Source organism: Aquarana catesbeiana, linkage group LG03 (genome assembly GCF_042186555.1).
Source record: "Aquarana catesbeiana isolate 2022-GZ linkage group LG03, ASM4218655v1, whole genome shotgun sequence".
In the NCBI taxonomy this organism is placed as follows: domain Eukaryota; kingdom Metazoa; phylum Chordata; class Amphibia; order Anura; family Ranidae; genus Aquarana; species Aquarana catesbeiana.
This window is the reverse complement of record NC_133326.1, coordinates 87,627,412-87,644,249: the sequence shown is the minus strand read 5'-3', so window position 1 is coordinate 87,644,249 and position 16,838 is coordinate 87,627,412. Positions and strand designations below refer to the sequence as shown.

At 41.9% G+C, this 16,838-nt stretch overlaps 1 protein-coding gene across 3 annotated transcripts in view; it reads right to left on the bottom strand.

Moving 5' to 3' along the window:
* Positions 1-16,838, bottom strand: part of CGNL1 (cingulin like 1) — a 155,648-nt gene that overhangs the window by 39,412 nt on the left and 99,398 nt on the right. For all 3 annotated transcript variants that reach the window (XM_073618802.1, XM_073618800.1, XM_073618801.1), the window contains exons 10-11: positions 16,656-16,760; positions 14,010-14,162 (exon numbers count right to left, since the gene is read on the bottom strand). In XM_073618802.1, coding sequence (XP_073474903.1) covers positions 14,010-14,162; positions 16,656-16,760 — 258 coding nt within the window. The remainder of the gene's footprint in view (positions 1-14,009; positions 14,163-16,655; positions 16,761-16,838) is intronic.

Here is a 16,838-nt window from a genome sequence, read left to right as displayed (position 1 = left end):
AGACATACGCACAGCCCACAGAACAGTGTGCACCCTGTGTACTCTTTCATATAAGAGGAATAACCACAAAGGAATAGAACTTTGGTTTCCAAACTGCAACCTGGGGGCCAGATGTGGCCCGTTGCTTGCCTCTATCCGGCCCTTGGGGCACTATTCATCCCACTGATATGAGACACTATTCTGCCCACTGATACCAAGAATGGGGCACAATTCTTCCTCCTAATACCAAAGATGGGACACTGTTTACTCCAACTGATACCAGAAAATATTTCAATTCCCACTGGCCACAGTCCGCCCCCCCTAAAGTCTGCATGACAATAAACTGGCCTTTTTTTTTAGAAAGTTTGGAGACCCCTGGAATAGAGGAACAGGTGGATTTGGGTTTGAAAAAGGTCAGCTGGAAGATACATGGATTTGTAGATACATTGCCTCCAATTGTTCCATATTTCAGGTCTTGCTTTGTGTTGTTCTATGTACCTACACAGACAAGTCTCACCCTCTAGAACACCTGTGTCTCTGACATCAGCATCCTGTATAATCCATATATGTGAATGTTAGCCCTGAGCCTGCTGAGAGACAGACTTTCCTTCATCTATGCAATATGTTTAGAGGGCTACCCCTACATGACAGGGAGAAGCAAATTATGACTTTTCCCGAATCTTTGCAGAAAAACCCATCCCCAGAATTTTCCAACAGGCCTTCTTAAAAAGAGCAGGTATTTTACCTGTGCATGTTACATGGCATACAGTCAATCTGTGTTCATCTACACTGCTTTCATTTAAGGGATTTTTCTTTGTTTAAGATTACACCAAACCAAATCGACAAAAAGAATTTTCGGTTTTAAATGATCACTAAATTAAAATATATTACCACCGTGCAATTACTGTGAAATAATTACCAAAATACCCTTAAGTGTAAAGAAAACAGACAAAAATCTGATTCCATCAAAACTTTAAATAAAATTCACTGGTTGCCGCTAACATTGATATGTGTTCCCACACCTACAGAAAAAAAACAAACACAACACTGCAACTTCACACTGTGTACTGTGTATAGAGAGTGTACAAATTCCAGAAAATAAATGTGTTGTAATATAGTAGTGATGGTGAGACCCATGCCCATTCAATCCATCACTGCTATATTACCCTCCAACACACTTGCTAAACATTACATACAGTGCTGCAATATACAAAATAATGGTGTAACGCCTTGAAGGGGTCCTTTCTTTCTTTTTTTTTTTTCACCTGGTTATCTGGCCAGTATGTCTGCTGTTTTTTTTAACAAAACAGCGAATGTAGCCACCACATCTAATTATTGGTAAGCTGCAATATTTTATATCACTGGTTTTGGGTTTAATACAATTTCATTTCTGTGGTGTACATTAGTACAAGAATGACTATACTGATTGTAATATTAGTTTATATTCTATTTCTAGAGCCACCTTTCTACACACAAACTTCCACTTTAAATTTGTAAGGAATTCTTGTCCTTTAAAGAACCCTACTCTGACATGACCTTGAATCAAGAACTAAAGGTTTGTCATCTAAATAACTGAGTGCAGCTCATGACTGACTAAAATATCAAAACGTGCAGCCTTGTGGCACATTGAACCCAGGCATAATGATTAACAACCCCAGGCTGGATTTATTTGTGATGCTCTGGTATCCGTAGGCATATTTCAAAGTATATTCCAGTTGAGGTCTGCAATTCTGCACTGCAGCAGCTACAGGCCAGTTCTCTCTGGTATCACATAGCGATTGCTTAGTAGGTCTTGAACAATGGTGGAAAATTATTTAGTAGGTCATAATTTTTCTGACATTGCCTTGATAGGTGTGGCTTATTTATAGAAGCAATGGTTACTAGAGTTACTTGAACATAGCTTACCAAAAGTAAAGCCTTTATTACAAAGCAAAGTCCCATAACACTTTTTTTAGCACTACGGGGGGTGGTCTGATATAAACCATTCATTTTAACATTCACTAGCATGGAGCAATATCTATTATGACTTGGTTCACACTCATAGAAATGTATCTTATAGTGGTTTAGACCTTGCCATGTAGTCCCCAAATCTGGGAAAGCAAATCTGAAAAAAATGCATGCTGTTACCCAACAATCTTTCCGAAGTGGAGGAACCGGTTGGCATCCGGCAGTTTCTTTGTTAGTATAGCATTCCTTTATGTGCAGGGAGTCCCCTAAATGTGACTCCACACATCCAAAAATGTTTGGTTTTCTCCACCTTAAGTCTGTGGCATGCCCATTATGTTACAAGGTATTTGGTTGTGATTAACTAGGGGTGGCATGTCAGAGCTTTAGTCTGCAGTATTGTTGAGGATCCCTGGAAGTATGGGCTTTAGGACTCTCAAGGTAGTCTAAAATGTATATCACTATACATAAACCCATATTTAAAGTGTATGTTTGTGGAAAATAATAAGTGTATTGCAGTATCCCAACTTCCTGTAGTATACTGATCTACCTTTGCTGCACTGAAATCAAAAGCAGTGATTTCTCGTACTGGACTACAGAACCCCTCACCTCATCTCCATAACATAAGGGAGTGTACTGTTGTCCAGTGTCATCTGCAATCAATAAATGGACCTTCTCACCACAAGTTAAAAAAAAAAAAAAAGAAGCCCTCACTGTTAAAGAAGAGCATGTATACCTACCTTTTTGGCAACTCATATCTTCAAACTCTTCTATTTTGCAAATTCCCAGCAGAAATTCAACACTTAGGGGTAAGTTGAACACCTGCTCCACAAACACTGGTTCTTTTTACAGGACTGTAGATCACAAAAGGACATACAGGCAAGCAGGGGAAACCACAGCTGGGCACACCCATAAGAAGCAAAGCAGCAGAAATGGGAGACATGGACCACGTGGAAAAAGCAAAGCAGTAGAGATGGAAGATACAGACCACACTGAAGAAGCAAAGCAGCAGAGATGGAAGACATTGATGTCCTGGAGGAAGCAAAAAGCAGAGATGGAAGCCATGGACCACCTGGAAGAAGCAAAGCAGCAGAGATGGGAGCTATGGACCACCTGGAAGACGCAAAGCAGCAGAGATGGAAGACATGGACCACCTGGAAGAAGCAAAGCAGCAAAGATGGGAGCTATGGACCACGAGGATGAAGCAAAGCAGCAGACAAAATAGTCATCGATCATGCAGAAGCAAAGCAGCAGAGATGGAAGATATGGACCACCTGGAAGAAGCAAAACAGCAAAAATGTGGAAAGATAAGCATACATGCTCTTCTTTTACAGCACAGGCTTTGATTACAAGCAACTCTGTGGTGATAGGGTCATTTTAAAGTCTCATACTTATATGTTAGTAAGGAATTTAGAATTTATGGTTATCCTAAATGAAGAACACTAACAATAAAAAAAACAGACATCCATCTTGTTTAGTAACCAGAATGAATATTTAAGTGCCCCTTCTCTAGCTTTTTTTCTTTGGAGGTGGAATGAAAGGCTGAATTGGAATCAGGATTGTGGCTGCAGAACAAGTGAATGCCTGTTAAGGAGAACAACATTTGTAGCAAAAATACAGAGATCAGGACCCCTAGCCATGAGAAAGTCACGTACTATGTAACCCTGTGTAATGTAAAACATGCAGAGCAAATTGCTCCAGTTCTGCTCAACAGAGAAAGTATTACTGATGATAACAGCCAGCTTGAAGGTTAGAACCGTATGTCCATGTTACTGCCCTGTTAATGTTTTATAGGGGAAGTTCTCTATAACTGCACAAAAAGCACAACTGAAATGACCATGTTTGCTAAATACTGTCAAGTATACATCTCATTACACACACCTAATGTTTATTTGAGCAACCCCTCAGCCCTTCCAAACAGCACCTCTTAGTAAACTGAGAGAACAAACTGTACAACATGTGTCTTTCTTTATCTCTTAACATGAATTCAAGGCGACATTTGCTGCACTGCAGAATGTAAAGTGTTCTGCTCAATTCATTCTCAGTAATTTGGGAATGACCCAAATTGTTAATGAATAACCAAAAGAAAACTCATCTTCATGAACAGTTCAAAAATAGAGCAGTGAACCAGCTGCTCGGTGAAGAATCACAATTAAACTTACAGAATGGCTCTTTGAAGCTTTACTAGTAATTACAATCCTTGAACTATAAAGAAAAAAGTATTAAACCAGAGCAATAATGTGGGAGAAGTTCATTCCTATATTTTAATGGAATTGACGATGCCTGTTCTTAAACATTTTATTCTTAGCGCAGAATGTCTAGTCTGGTTACTTGCTGCAACTTCATAAGCACTATGAACCTCCTAAATAAAACTATGATGAGAAAAATGAATTTCCCATTTAACTGCAGCTGTGATAATTCCGGGGAAAGCCAGTGAAGGAAACCAAGATTCAGTTAAGTTGTGATGGGCAATACATTTCCAGCACTTTTTATCTAAGCAGCACTTAGGTTCAGGATTGCCTAAATTACATATAGTGAGGAAGCTTTACAAGGCAGTCACATGAATTCTAAAAATTTCTAAAAGCTTATCTGAAACTTTAAGGTATATTACAATTGCCAACTTTAGATGCCAAAAAGTAGATTAACAGGGCTTTTAAAGGTGCTTATATCTACTCAAACAGCCCCAAAAAATATAATATTCACGTTCCTGTATATAAAAACCATGTACAAATCCAAAATAGAACCATAAAAAAAAACCCATCATAAATGATCCCCCTCCTTGAGGAGACTACCACAAAGGTGGTCACCACCCTACTTTGTACACCACCTTATTCTATATAAATTATTCCAGGGTTCTATTAACTTAATTTTCAGAGGTCTCCTTGCTTAATGTGTTTCACATGTCAAGCTTCATCAGGAAAACAAGGAAAGGAAAAGTCACATCACTATATTATATCATATATATATATAATATATATATATATATATATACACACACACACACAGTATCTCATATAAAGTGAGTACACCCCTCACATTTTTGTAAATATTTTATTATATCTTTTCATGTGACAACACTGAAGAAATGACACTTTGCTACAATGTAAAGTAGTGAGTGTACAGCTTGTATAACAGTGTAAATTTGCTGTCCCCTCAAAATAACTCAACACACGGCCATTAATGTCTAAACCACTGGCCACTAAAGTGAGTACACCCTAAGTGAAAATGTCCAAATTGGGCCCAATTAGCCATTTTCCCTCCCCGGAGTCATGTGACTCATTAGTGTTACAAGGTCTCAGGTGTGAATGGGGAGCAGGTATGTTAAATTTGGTGGTATCGCTTTCACTCTCTCATACTGGTCACTGGAAGTTCTACATGGCACCTCAAGGCAAAGAACTCTCTGAGGATCTGAAAAAAAGAATTGTTGCTCTACATAAAGATGGCCTAGGCTATAAGAAGATTGCCAAGACCCTGAAACTGAGTTGCAGCACGGTGGCCAAGACCATACAGTGGTTTAACAGGACAGGTTTCACTCAGAACAATCCTCGACCACTTCGACCAAAGAAGTTGAGTGCAGGTGCTCAGAGTCATATCCAGAGGTTGCCTTTGGGAAATAGACGTATGAGTGCTGCCAGAATTGCTGCAGAAGTTGAAGGGGTGGGGGGTCAGCCTGTCAGTGCTCAGACCATACGCCGCACACTGCATCAAATTGGTTTGCATGGCTGTCATCCCAGAAGGAAGCCTTTTCTAAAGATAATGCACAAGAAAGCCAGCAAACAGTTTGCTGAAGACAAGCAGACTAAGGACATGGATTACGGGAACCATGTCCTGTGGTCTGATGAGACCAAGATAAACTTATTTGGTTCAGATGGTGTCAAGCGTGTGTGCCTCAACCAGGAGAGGAGTACAAAGACAAGTGTGTCTTGCCTACAGTCAAGCATGGTGGTGGGAGTGTCATGGTCTGGGGCTGCATGAGTGCTGCCGGCACTGGGAAGCTACAGTTCATTGAGGGAACCATGAATGCCAACATTTACTGTGACATACTAGAGCAGAGCATGATCCCCTGGGCCGCAGAGCAGTATTCCAACCTCATAACGACCTCAAACACACTTCCAAGATGACCATTGCCTTGCTAAAGAAACTGAGGGTAAAGGTGATGGACTGGCCAAGCATGTCTCCAGACCTAAACCCTATTGAGCATCTGTGGGGCATCCTCAAACGGAGGGTGGAGGAGCGCAAGGTCTCTAAAATCCACCAGCTTCATGATGTGGAGGAGTGGAAGAAGACTCCAGCGGCAACCTGTGAAGCTCTGGTGAACTCCATGCCCAAGAGGGTTAAGGCAGTGCTGGAAAATAATGTCGGCCACACAAAATATTGACACTTTGGGCCCAATTTGGACATTTTCACTTAGGGGTGTAATCAATTTTGTTTTCAGTGGTTTAGACATTAATGGCTGCGTGTTGAGTTATTTTGAGGGGACAGCAAATTTACACTGTCATACAAGTTGCACACTCACTACTTTACATTGTAGCAAAGTGTCATTTCTTCAGTGTTGTCACATCAAAAGATATAATAAAATATTTTCAAAAATGTGAGGGGTGTACTCACTTTTGTAAGATACTGTATATATATAGGCGTCGCCAGGGGGTAGCTATCGAGGCTGGAGCCCCGAATCTGGAGCCCATAGCCCCGAGTCACTGTCCCACCTTGCAGGTGCATTGTCCGCATAAGTTTGTTGATTATGTGATAGGTTGTGACCAAACCACCTGTCCTCCCTATCCATGCACCTCCGTGAGTTGGCCCCACCCCCTCCGTGAGTTGGCCCCGGCCCCTCCGTGAGCGGGTCCGGTCCCCTCCGTGAGCTGGTCCTGCCTTCTCGCTGGTCTCCTCACCTTTTGCTCCAATTCATTCGCTGCTGATCTCTCCTGGCTTTGTTTTTTCCCTCTCACCCCCCACCTGTCCTTAGTAATGGCAAGGGTCCGGCCAGGGGAAATGCTCTCTAAGCGGGTGCAGTAGATCCTACAAGCAAGCATGTTTATGGTGAGAGCAGAGGATTGGGGTGACTGAGTACATTCTACTGTCCAGGAAACTGACAGGGCCATACCAGCCCTGGGGACAGCAGCAGCTCCTGCCAGCCATATCTGCCATGGGGACAGCAGTAGCTCCTGCCAGCCATACCCGCCCTGGGGACAGCAGCAGCTGCCGCCAGCCATACCCGCCCTGGGGGACAGCAGCAGCAGCCGCCAGGCATACCCGCCCTGGGGGACAGCAGCAGCCACCAGCCATACCCACCCTGGGGGACAGCAGCAGCCACCAGCCATACCCGTCCTGGAGGACAGCAGCAGCCATGAAGATTGAGGTCAGTTTTTTATAAAATCAAACAGCAATGGACATGTCTGTTTTCTACACTGGGCTGCTTTCAAGCTCATCCACAGGTGCAGCTGTGGTTTGCCTACACTGAGCCATAGACTTCTGTTATTGCCCTACTGACACCGTCCTCTGCCCTACTGACACCGTCCACTGCGATACTGACACCGTCCACTGCCCTACTGACACCGTCCACTGCCCTACTGACACCGTCCACTGCTCTACTGACACCGTCCTCTCCCCTTCTGACACTGTCCTTTATGGTAGGCTAATTTTATATTTTAACTATGATATTTTGTTTTATTATATTTTTTCCCTATTTTAGGCCTTGCTGGGTAATTTCTAAAAAAAACCCGGTGATCTTTTTCATTTTGTTCAGATTGATCTGTTGCCTACCCCTGCTCCAGAGTAGTCAAAAGATTTTGGAGAAACTGTCCACATTTTGACATACTGTTCCTCCAAATTCTTTTGAATGATCCTCTCAATATGTAAATAAAGATCTGAAATTATTGTTTAGCCACTTGGAGTATCTTGGCATGCGGTGGAAGTGGCAGGTGGTAGTAGAGGGGGGTCAACTTTTGCATTAACCTTTTGTTTAACCATGTCAATTAAGCCCCTCCCACTGTTAAGTTTGACCACACCCACTTATGCTGTACTGCGCGTAGCACATTCACGGAGCGTGCCACAGGTTGCTTCCTCCCTCAAGTGTCACTCATTCTGAAGTTCAAAAGTTGGGAGGTATGCCACAGGGTCGCGGCTGCAGCGGGCTGCATTAGAGGTGGAGGAGAGAGACGAGCAGGCGGATGGGCAGAGATGACATCAGCTCTCTCCGCCCGCTCCACCGCTCTTCCGCCCTTACAGTCGGACCACTTCAATGTGGGAGCGATGTGCGGCGGAGAGCAGAGAGATGACATCATCTCTCACTGCCCGCCACACATCAGCGCTCTTCCACCCTCACAGCACGGGCCTCTTCAATGTCAGAGGTGCGACGGGGAGCAGAGAGATTACATTATCTCTCACTGCCCGCCCCGCATCACCGCTCTCCTGCCCTCACTAAATGGACCAGTGCTGCCAGCCTGCCACCAATGCAGCGACAATGCACATTTGGTGACACTGGCTGGCATGGCAAGTGTCAATCCACATCAGTTGGCAAGTGACAACCCACATCTAGTGGCAGGTGACGTAGCAAGTGACAATCTGCAAATGGTGGCAAGTGACAATCTGCAAATGGTGGCAAGTGACGTGGCAAGTGACAATCTGCAAATGGTGGCAGGTGACGTGGCAAGTGACAATCTGCAAATGGTGGCAGGTGACGTGGCAAGTGACAATCTGCAAATAGTGGCAGGTTACGTGGCAAGTGTCAATCTGCAAATTGTGGCAGGTGACGTGGCAAGTGTCAATCTGCAAATTGTGGCAGGTGACGTGGCAATCTGCAAATGGTGGCAGGTGATGTGGCAATCTGCAAACGGTGGCAGGTGATGTGGCAAGTGACAATCCACATCTGGTGGCAGGCGACATGGCAAGCGACAATCCACATCTAGTGGCAGGTGATGGTAGTCAGGAGTCCAGAAACTTCACTTTTTTAATTTTTTTAAATTTTTTTATACACACACAATAATTACAAGCAAACAGATCACAGGTGAGGATGGTTACCTTTAATTAAATTCAAACCCCTGTGTGTCAACTTGTGTTAAAAAGCTGCATCTGCTGATAGGCAATGGTGGCAAGTGACATGATGCATCTGGTGGCAAGTGACAAACCCAGGGCTCCCACTGATTCTGCATTATGGTGAGTTGCACCACTTCATTATATATTAGAATTATATATTAGAATGTAACAATAGAAACAATGCACCTCGATCACCCCGACACCATATCAACCATGGTGCCATGATGATTGAAACGCCAACACCAGCCTTTGCCCGCAAAAAATTGCTTACCACCAGTCCCCCCTCCCCCGGGCCTGTATATATATACACACACACACACATATATATATATATATATATATATATATATATATATATATATATATATATATATATATATATATGTCTCTAGCTCATATCTCATATCTCTCATACATTCACATATAGGAAGGGGGGGGTAAGAAAAGGCAGTCCGGGATTACAACGTGGATGCTGCAACTGGCGTACATATTTAATATCCTACTGTTTCAGTATATTCCAATAGGCCTTGCCTACAACATTATTCATAGGGGTTTGCTTCTCCAATATACCTCTGGACCTGCGACCCGAGATAGGCCCAGTTTGGCTCATAATTTCAAATACCAGGCTGTCAACACCAATGTTGTCATGTTTCCGCAGCCTTCATAAAAGATCGGGAAAGAGGGCAGCTGCCCTATTGTATTACAATTGCAGAAGCCGATAAAACCAACAGCATTCATACTGAACTGTGATCTACTTAATCTGAACACCAGGTATGATCATTGATCAAGGTAGACATTGGTCCAGCTTGTAAATATGCATATCTCATACCTGAGCGGCCCAATGGGGAACCTGAAAATCACTGTAGTAGTTGGCGCTACTATAGTGGTCTTCTGGGTCCTGTGCTCTGCTGTACACTGACCACAAGGGTGGGGGAAGGGTCGCTTTCTCAGGATTGCCGCCATTTACAGAAGGCTTTGTATTTTTTATTCACTGAATACAGGGCATTCTCTGATGGGATGAGGTAGAGATTATGACATCACTGCCCCTGTTTTCCACCTTGTCCAATCAGAGAACACCTTGTATTCATTAAAAAAATACTTTGGGAAAAAATGTAACAAAAAACTGGAGCAGCCAGAATATGGAGCAATTGTGCATGGCAATCAGTCAGCTTTCTATCATTCATTTTCAAAGCTTAAAGCAGAAAAAATTCAGGCAGGATGTTTATCGCAAGGTCTCTTTTGCAATAAAATAAACCTACCTGCCTTCTTGCAGTCTTTTTTAAAATGTACACTGAGCTACACAGGCACAGCTTAGTATACATTCTGCCACGGTGCCTGTGTGCCAACATGAATGAAGATGGGCAAAGGTCGACTCTGTGAAAAAGCTGGGGAGAAGGAAGTATTGGTTGCCATGCACAGCTGCTCCAGATTCTGGCTGCTCCAGTTTTCATAAATTCCCCCTAAGACAGGCCCCTAGGGGCAACTATTGTACCCAGAACGTTGTGGCGATCACTGTAAATAGAACTGCTTACTACAGTGACGGTCACCTTCCATAGTGATCCATCAGGTATGAGATATAATGTAGGTATTCTGTCATCCAATGACAGAATGCTTTGCAATAATTCAGAAAATGCTTTGCATTTTCTGAATGGCGCCTGTGCTGAGCAGCTGACCTCCTGTGATCGCAATGCAGAAGGGCAGCCACTCAGCACAGGACCCAGAAGAAAGTAGAAATCACTGGAGTAGAGGTGTCTACTTCAGTGATTTCCAGCTTCCAGGGACATCGGCCAGGTATGGTGTATACTGTACACAATTACATTGCCTCAAGCTTGACCAATGTAACTATGTACAAATATACCACACCTGGAATTCTGACCTGTATCTTAGTGCAGATTTCTATGAAATTTAGTAAGCCAATTACACAAGCAGGAAATGGCATTTCTAGGGGAGTGGTGTGCATATCACCTGCAAGTTACCATATTGCATTGAGCGTTACAGAAGATTACAGCAGCTGCAGACTAAAGCCTCATGCACACGGGATGTTAAAATAACGGTATGAAAACGCCAGTAGCTTTGCAGTGATTTTTTTATACTTTTTTCAGCTTTTTTCAACGTTTTTGCAATAGTGTTTTTTAGCCTTTATTAGCGGTTTTTAGCGTTTTTTTTTTTTTTTTTTCAATGGATCAAAAACGTTAAAAAAACGTTGGTGAGCGACGTTTTTGAGCGTTTATCAGCGTTAGAGCGTTTTTACAGCTGAAAAACGTCTCTCAGAACCCACTGGTCCTAGGTTTTTTTTTTACAGCTTAAAAACGCCTATGCCATTTACAGTTCAAAAACGCCTAGGTGGGCATGAAGCCATAGACTAACATAGACAGGCGTTTTTAAGCTGCAAAGAACGCTCAAAAAAGCGGCTGTAAAAACGTCCGTGTGCATGAAGCCTAAAAAGGAAAGGTCAGGTTAACATTAAAATTTTAACATGGCAGCAATTGTATACATACACACACAGTTGTGCTCATAAGTTTTCACACCCTGGCAGAATTTATGATTTCTTGGCCATTTTTCAGAGAATATGAATGATAACACAAAAGCATTTCTTTCACTCATGGTTAGTGTTTGGCTGAAGCCATGTATTATCAATCAACTGTGTTTACTCTTTTTAAATCATAAAAAAATTACCCAAAGGACCCTAATCAAAAGTTTACATACCCCAGTTCTTAATACCGTGTATTGCCCCCTTTAACATCAATGACAGCTTGAAGTCTTTTGTGGTATTTGTGGATGAGGTTCTTCATCTTCTCAGATGGTAAAGCTACCCATTCCTCTTGGCAAAAAGCCTCCAGTTCCTGTAAATTCTTGGGCTGTCTTGCATGAACTGCACGTTTGAGATCTTGAGATCTCCCCAAAGTGGCTCAATGATATTGGAGGTCAGGAGACTGAGATGGCCACTCCAGAACCTTCACTTTATTCTGCTGTAGCCAATGACAGGTCGACTTGGCTTTGTGTTTTGAATCATTGTCATGTTGGAATATCCAAGTACGTCCCATGCGCAGCTTCCTGGCTGATGAATGCAAATGTTCCTCCAGTATTATTTGATAACATACTGCATTCATCTTGCCATAAATTTTGACCAAATTTCCTGTGCCTTTGTAGCTCACACATCACCAAAACATCAGCGATCCACCTCAGTGTTTCACAGTAGGAATGGTGTACCTTTCATCATAGGTCTTGTTGACTCCTCTCCAAAAGTAGTGTTTATGGTTGTGGCCAAAAAGCTAAATTTTGGTCTCATCACTCCAAATGTCTTTGTGCCAGAAGGTTTGAAGCTTGTCTCTGTGCTGTTTGGCGTATTGTAAGTGGGATACTTTGTGGCATTTGTGTAGTAATGGTTTTCTTCTGGTGACTCGACCATGCAGCCCATCTTTCTTCAAGTGCCTCCTTATTGTGCATCTTGAAACAGCCACACCACATGTTTTCAGAGAGCCCTGTATTTCACCTGATGTTATTTGTGGGATTTTCTTTGCACCCCAAACAATTTTCCTGGCAGTTGTGGCTGAAATTTTAGTCTACCTGACCGTAGTTTGGTTTCAACAGAACCCCTCATTTTCAACTTCTTGATTAGAGTTTGAACACTGCTGATTGGCATTCTCAATTCCTTGGATATCTTTTTATATCCCTTTCCTGTTTTATACAGTTCACCTACCTTTTCCCACAGATCCTTTGACAATTCTTTTGCTTTCTCCATGACTCAGAATCCAGAAACGTCAGTGCAACACTGGATGAAAGATGCAAGGGTCTGTCAGGAGTCCAGAAACTTCACTTTTTTAATTTTTTTAATTTTTTTTATACACACACAATAATTACAAGCAAACAGATCACAGGTGAGGATGGTTACCTTTAATTCAATCCAAACCCCTTTGTGTCAACTTGTGTGCATGTTATCAGGCCAAAATCACCAGGGTATGTAAACTTTTGATCAGGGTCATTTGTGTAGTTTCTGTTGCCATTATGATTTAAAAAGTGTAAACACAGTTGATTAATAATAAATGGCTTCAGCCAAATGCCAACCATGAGTGAAAGAAATGTTTTTGTGTTATCATTCATATTCTCTGAAAAATGGCCAAGAAATCAAATTCTGCCAGGGTATATAAACTTATGAGCGCAACTGTGTATGTATTTATATTTATTTTCTTTTTGGTTTTTTTTTGTTGTCTTCAATTTATTTATTTTTTTGCCACAAAAGTGGAGTTAACACGCAGGCTAGTGTAAACCTAGCCTTATTTTTCTCTCCTTTAATTATTTTATAATGACAGACATACATCTAGATTGGAAAGACAAAACAAAAAAAAATCATTGTAAACAACCACATCACTATATGAGATTGCTTTGATGGATCCTTCTCATTCATTTGTAAGACAGTAACACAGCTGCTAAACTCATTAAGCGGTTTTAATGCTAAAGATATTTTCTATGAGGTTTACTGGTAACACATTACTATAAAAAGTCTCATAAAGAGAGTTGTTACCATCTTCATAACTTTTCATACACATTCCAAAAATTTACAGTAACCATCATGTTGTTCTCTTCTGTGCACATATACATAAAAAGACTTCACCCTTCAGTAACACAGACATTGATTGGATGGAATGTAATTTAGAAGTATGTAAAACAACCACTATATTGAATCAGCTCGTGTCAAAATTTGGTTAAATATTGAGTAATCAAAAAAACGATTCGTCCTACGGACGGGCTACCTCCCATGTAGCAAAGGACACAATTGATTGGATGGAATGTAATTCACTATTTCTAAACTTACGTTACAATTTCTGCAACATAGTCCATCTTTGCTGGTCAAAGGTCCAATCTCTTAGTATTGAAAAAAGAACAGATGCTTACATTTGATCATCTTTAGCAATTGCAGGCTTTTCGGAAAAGGTCTGAGCCTACCCAAAATGACAATGTGCATCACCACTTTTTTGGTGCACACTAAACCGAGTGTGATGTGCTGCACTTGCATTTGGTTTATAGTTAGAGATGTAAGGACATACATATACCTCTTTATGTAATTTCTCTACCGTCTTGTCCAGTTGCCATCGTTCACTTTCCATTTCATTCTTTAGGTTCCTTAACTGTTCCTTCTGAGTAGATTCATCTTTTAATCTCTCAGTCAACTGATGATGCTCATGGGTGATCCTAATGAGGCTTCTCTGAAACACACAAGCATACAATCATCAATAAAATAGAACACAAGAATAATATATGATGATTTTAAAGTAGAACTATAGGCAGATTTATTTTATTTTGGATAGAAATAGGGAAGGTCATAACCCCTGTAAGTTAATTGTTTTGCCATTTGTGTCCCATTGGGGAGATTTCCCTTCACTTCCTGTCCCATAGCCAAAACAGGAAGTGAGACAAAATCCCTGCAAATTGAGGGAATCCATTGGAAAATTTCCCCTCTATGACCTTTCTGGGGGCAACCCAAAATTTGTGATTTTTTTTCCTACTTTCACTTTCAATGATAATGGTAAACAGGGACAGGGTGAGTCTCCCTAACGGGGATACAGACAGCAATAAGTCCTGGCAGGTGTTCTAATCCATCTCTACTCTGTCCAAAACATTAAACCAAATTGCCTTTAGTTGTACATTAGGCTAGAGAGCTTAGTTTTGCAGGCTTTTTGACATCCTAAACTCCAGACAAACAGCTGAAAGGTAGCTGAAATGGACATACTGAATGAGATTGAATTGTGTCCTTAAATTTGCCTGGAGTTCAACACCGAGCCATCCACACATCAGGATGCCGTTAGTAACACACTCTTGTGTATGATAAAAGGTAGTAGATTAGTGGCCTGCCAGTAGGGTCACTCTATAGTGGTCCTCTTGATGCTGCCCCTGCAAAGTTGGTATATTTTTTGTTAGTGGAAAAGTGTACTGTGCAATTATAGGTTGGTCCATACACTTTGAGACATAATGCAGGCAGGGCACAGTAAAGCTGACCCTACATAGTTAGATTATCGCTCACACGTTCATAGACAATTCGTTCATCAGAACATTCTTTTATGCCATGATTGAGTCAACTGGTTTCTTTCAAAAGTCCTTAAAGTGGAAGTTTAGGCAAAATCTAACTCACTCTAATCCTCCTCTATGCCACATTCTAAGCCTAATCTATCTAGCCCTGTAAAGCAAAAATCGCTATACTTACCTGTTCTGCAGCCGCTCCGGTCAGCGGTGGCTTCACTGTGGAGACGGGTGCAGTAAAGGTAGCCCACACCGGAAGCCTCATAGTAACTCTATGGGCGATGTCACTTCCCAGGCATTTCCCAGTTATTGTCGCTTCTCTCCTGACACAGCATCTGCCACTAGAGACTAAACCGGATCAGCTGCAGGACAGGGAAGTACTGCGATTTTTGCTTTACAGGGTTAGATTGATTAGTCTTATGCCGCGTACACACGGTCGGACTTTTCAGCTACAAAAGTCCGACAGCCTGTCCGACAGACTTCCGGCGGACTTTCGGCGGACTTGCGGCAGACTTTCTAACGAACGGACTTGCCTACACACGACCACACAAAAGTCCGACGGATTCGTACGTGGTGACGTACAACGGACTAAAATAAGGAAGTTCATAGCCAGTAGCCAATAGCTGCCCTAGTGTGGGTTTTTGTCCGTCGGACTAGCACACAGACGAGCGGATTTCGGGGTCCGTCGTAGTTACGACGTAAAGATTTGAAGCATGTTTCAAATCTAAAGTCCGTCGGATTTGAGGCTAAAAAAGTCCGTTGAAAGTCCGGAGAAGCCCACACACGATCGGATTACCAGCCAGCTTTAGTCCGTCAGCGTCCGTTGGACTTTTGTAGACGAAAAGTCCGACCGTGTGTACGCGGCATTAGATTGTGGCATAGAGTAGGGTTGGCTAGTTTTTGCATTAACTTCCACTTTAAAATTTCACAAGACTCGCTATTTGAATGGAATTCCAGATTTATTAAACAGGTTTGATTTCTTCAAGAAAAATTTCCCATCTTGCACCTTCAAATTTTGCCACTACAGTTGGCAGCGAATGTCAATTAGACACCACTGACCATTGGAAAATCTAACAAACGTTCAGAAAACAAAGATCTTCCAGTCATTGGTTCTTTGTGCTCATTAGACGTGAATAATGCAGCATGTCTTGAGAGACAGGTGGTAGGCACCTGTTGAAGAGTAAGCAGTATCAAAAAGGTACCTGTGAATTATATGGGACTCCTCAACTACTGCTTGGCTATATACAAAGCATACTCTGTGCAGTTTCATACCAAAAGCTTCAGGGAAATTTAGATTTTTTAAAGCCAGCCATATATGGATGAGAAATTCAGCCAATTCAGCAGGGACCAAGCAAAATTCCATCCATGTATGGACAGGAAGGTTGGACAGAGTTTTATCTAAAGATAGACTTCTGTACAATCGCCCTGTGAGATTTTCTCTGCTTGATCAACACTGCAGGTTATAGCCTGCAATACTGATCAACGTATTCTGACAGCAGGGAAGTCTCTCCGCTGTCAGAATACAATGCGTTCAGCAGGTAGAATTTCTCCATACACTTTCAGTTATTTTCATTTAACCCGCTGGTTGACCATAAAAAAACAGACTCATCTATGGGCTGCCTAAAGAAGGGTTGGCCTCCTATTTAAGTGTTAATTGCCCGTTCACTAGGTGACCAGCTTACCTTTGTGTCTTCAAGTTGGTTTTCTAACCCTCTAGAAATCTGTAGTGCTTCTTTTTCTTGTTCTTTTGCATCATCAAACTCCTCAAGAAGCTGCTGCTTTTCTTTCTAGAATTAAAGAATGATAAACATTGTTATATAAAATGTCTATGTAATAGCAGAAGTATAAATGATCCCTCTCTGTCC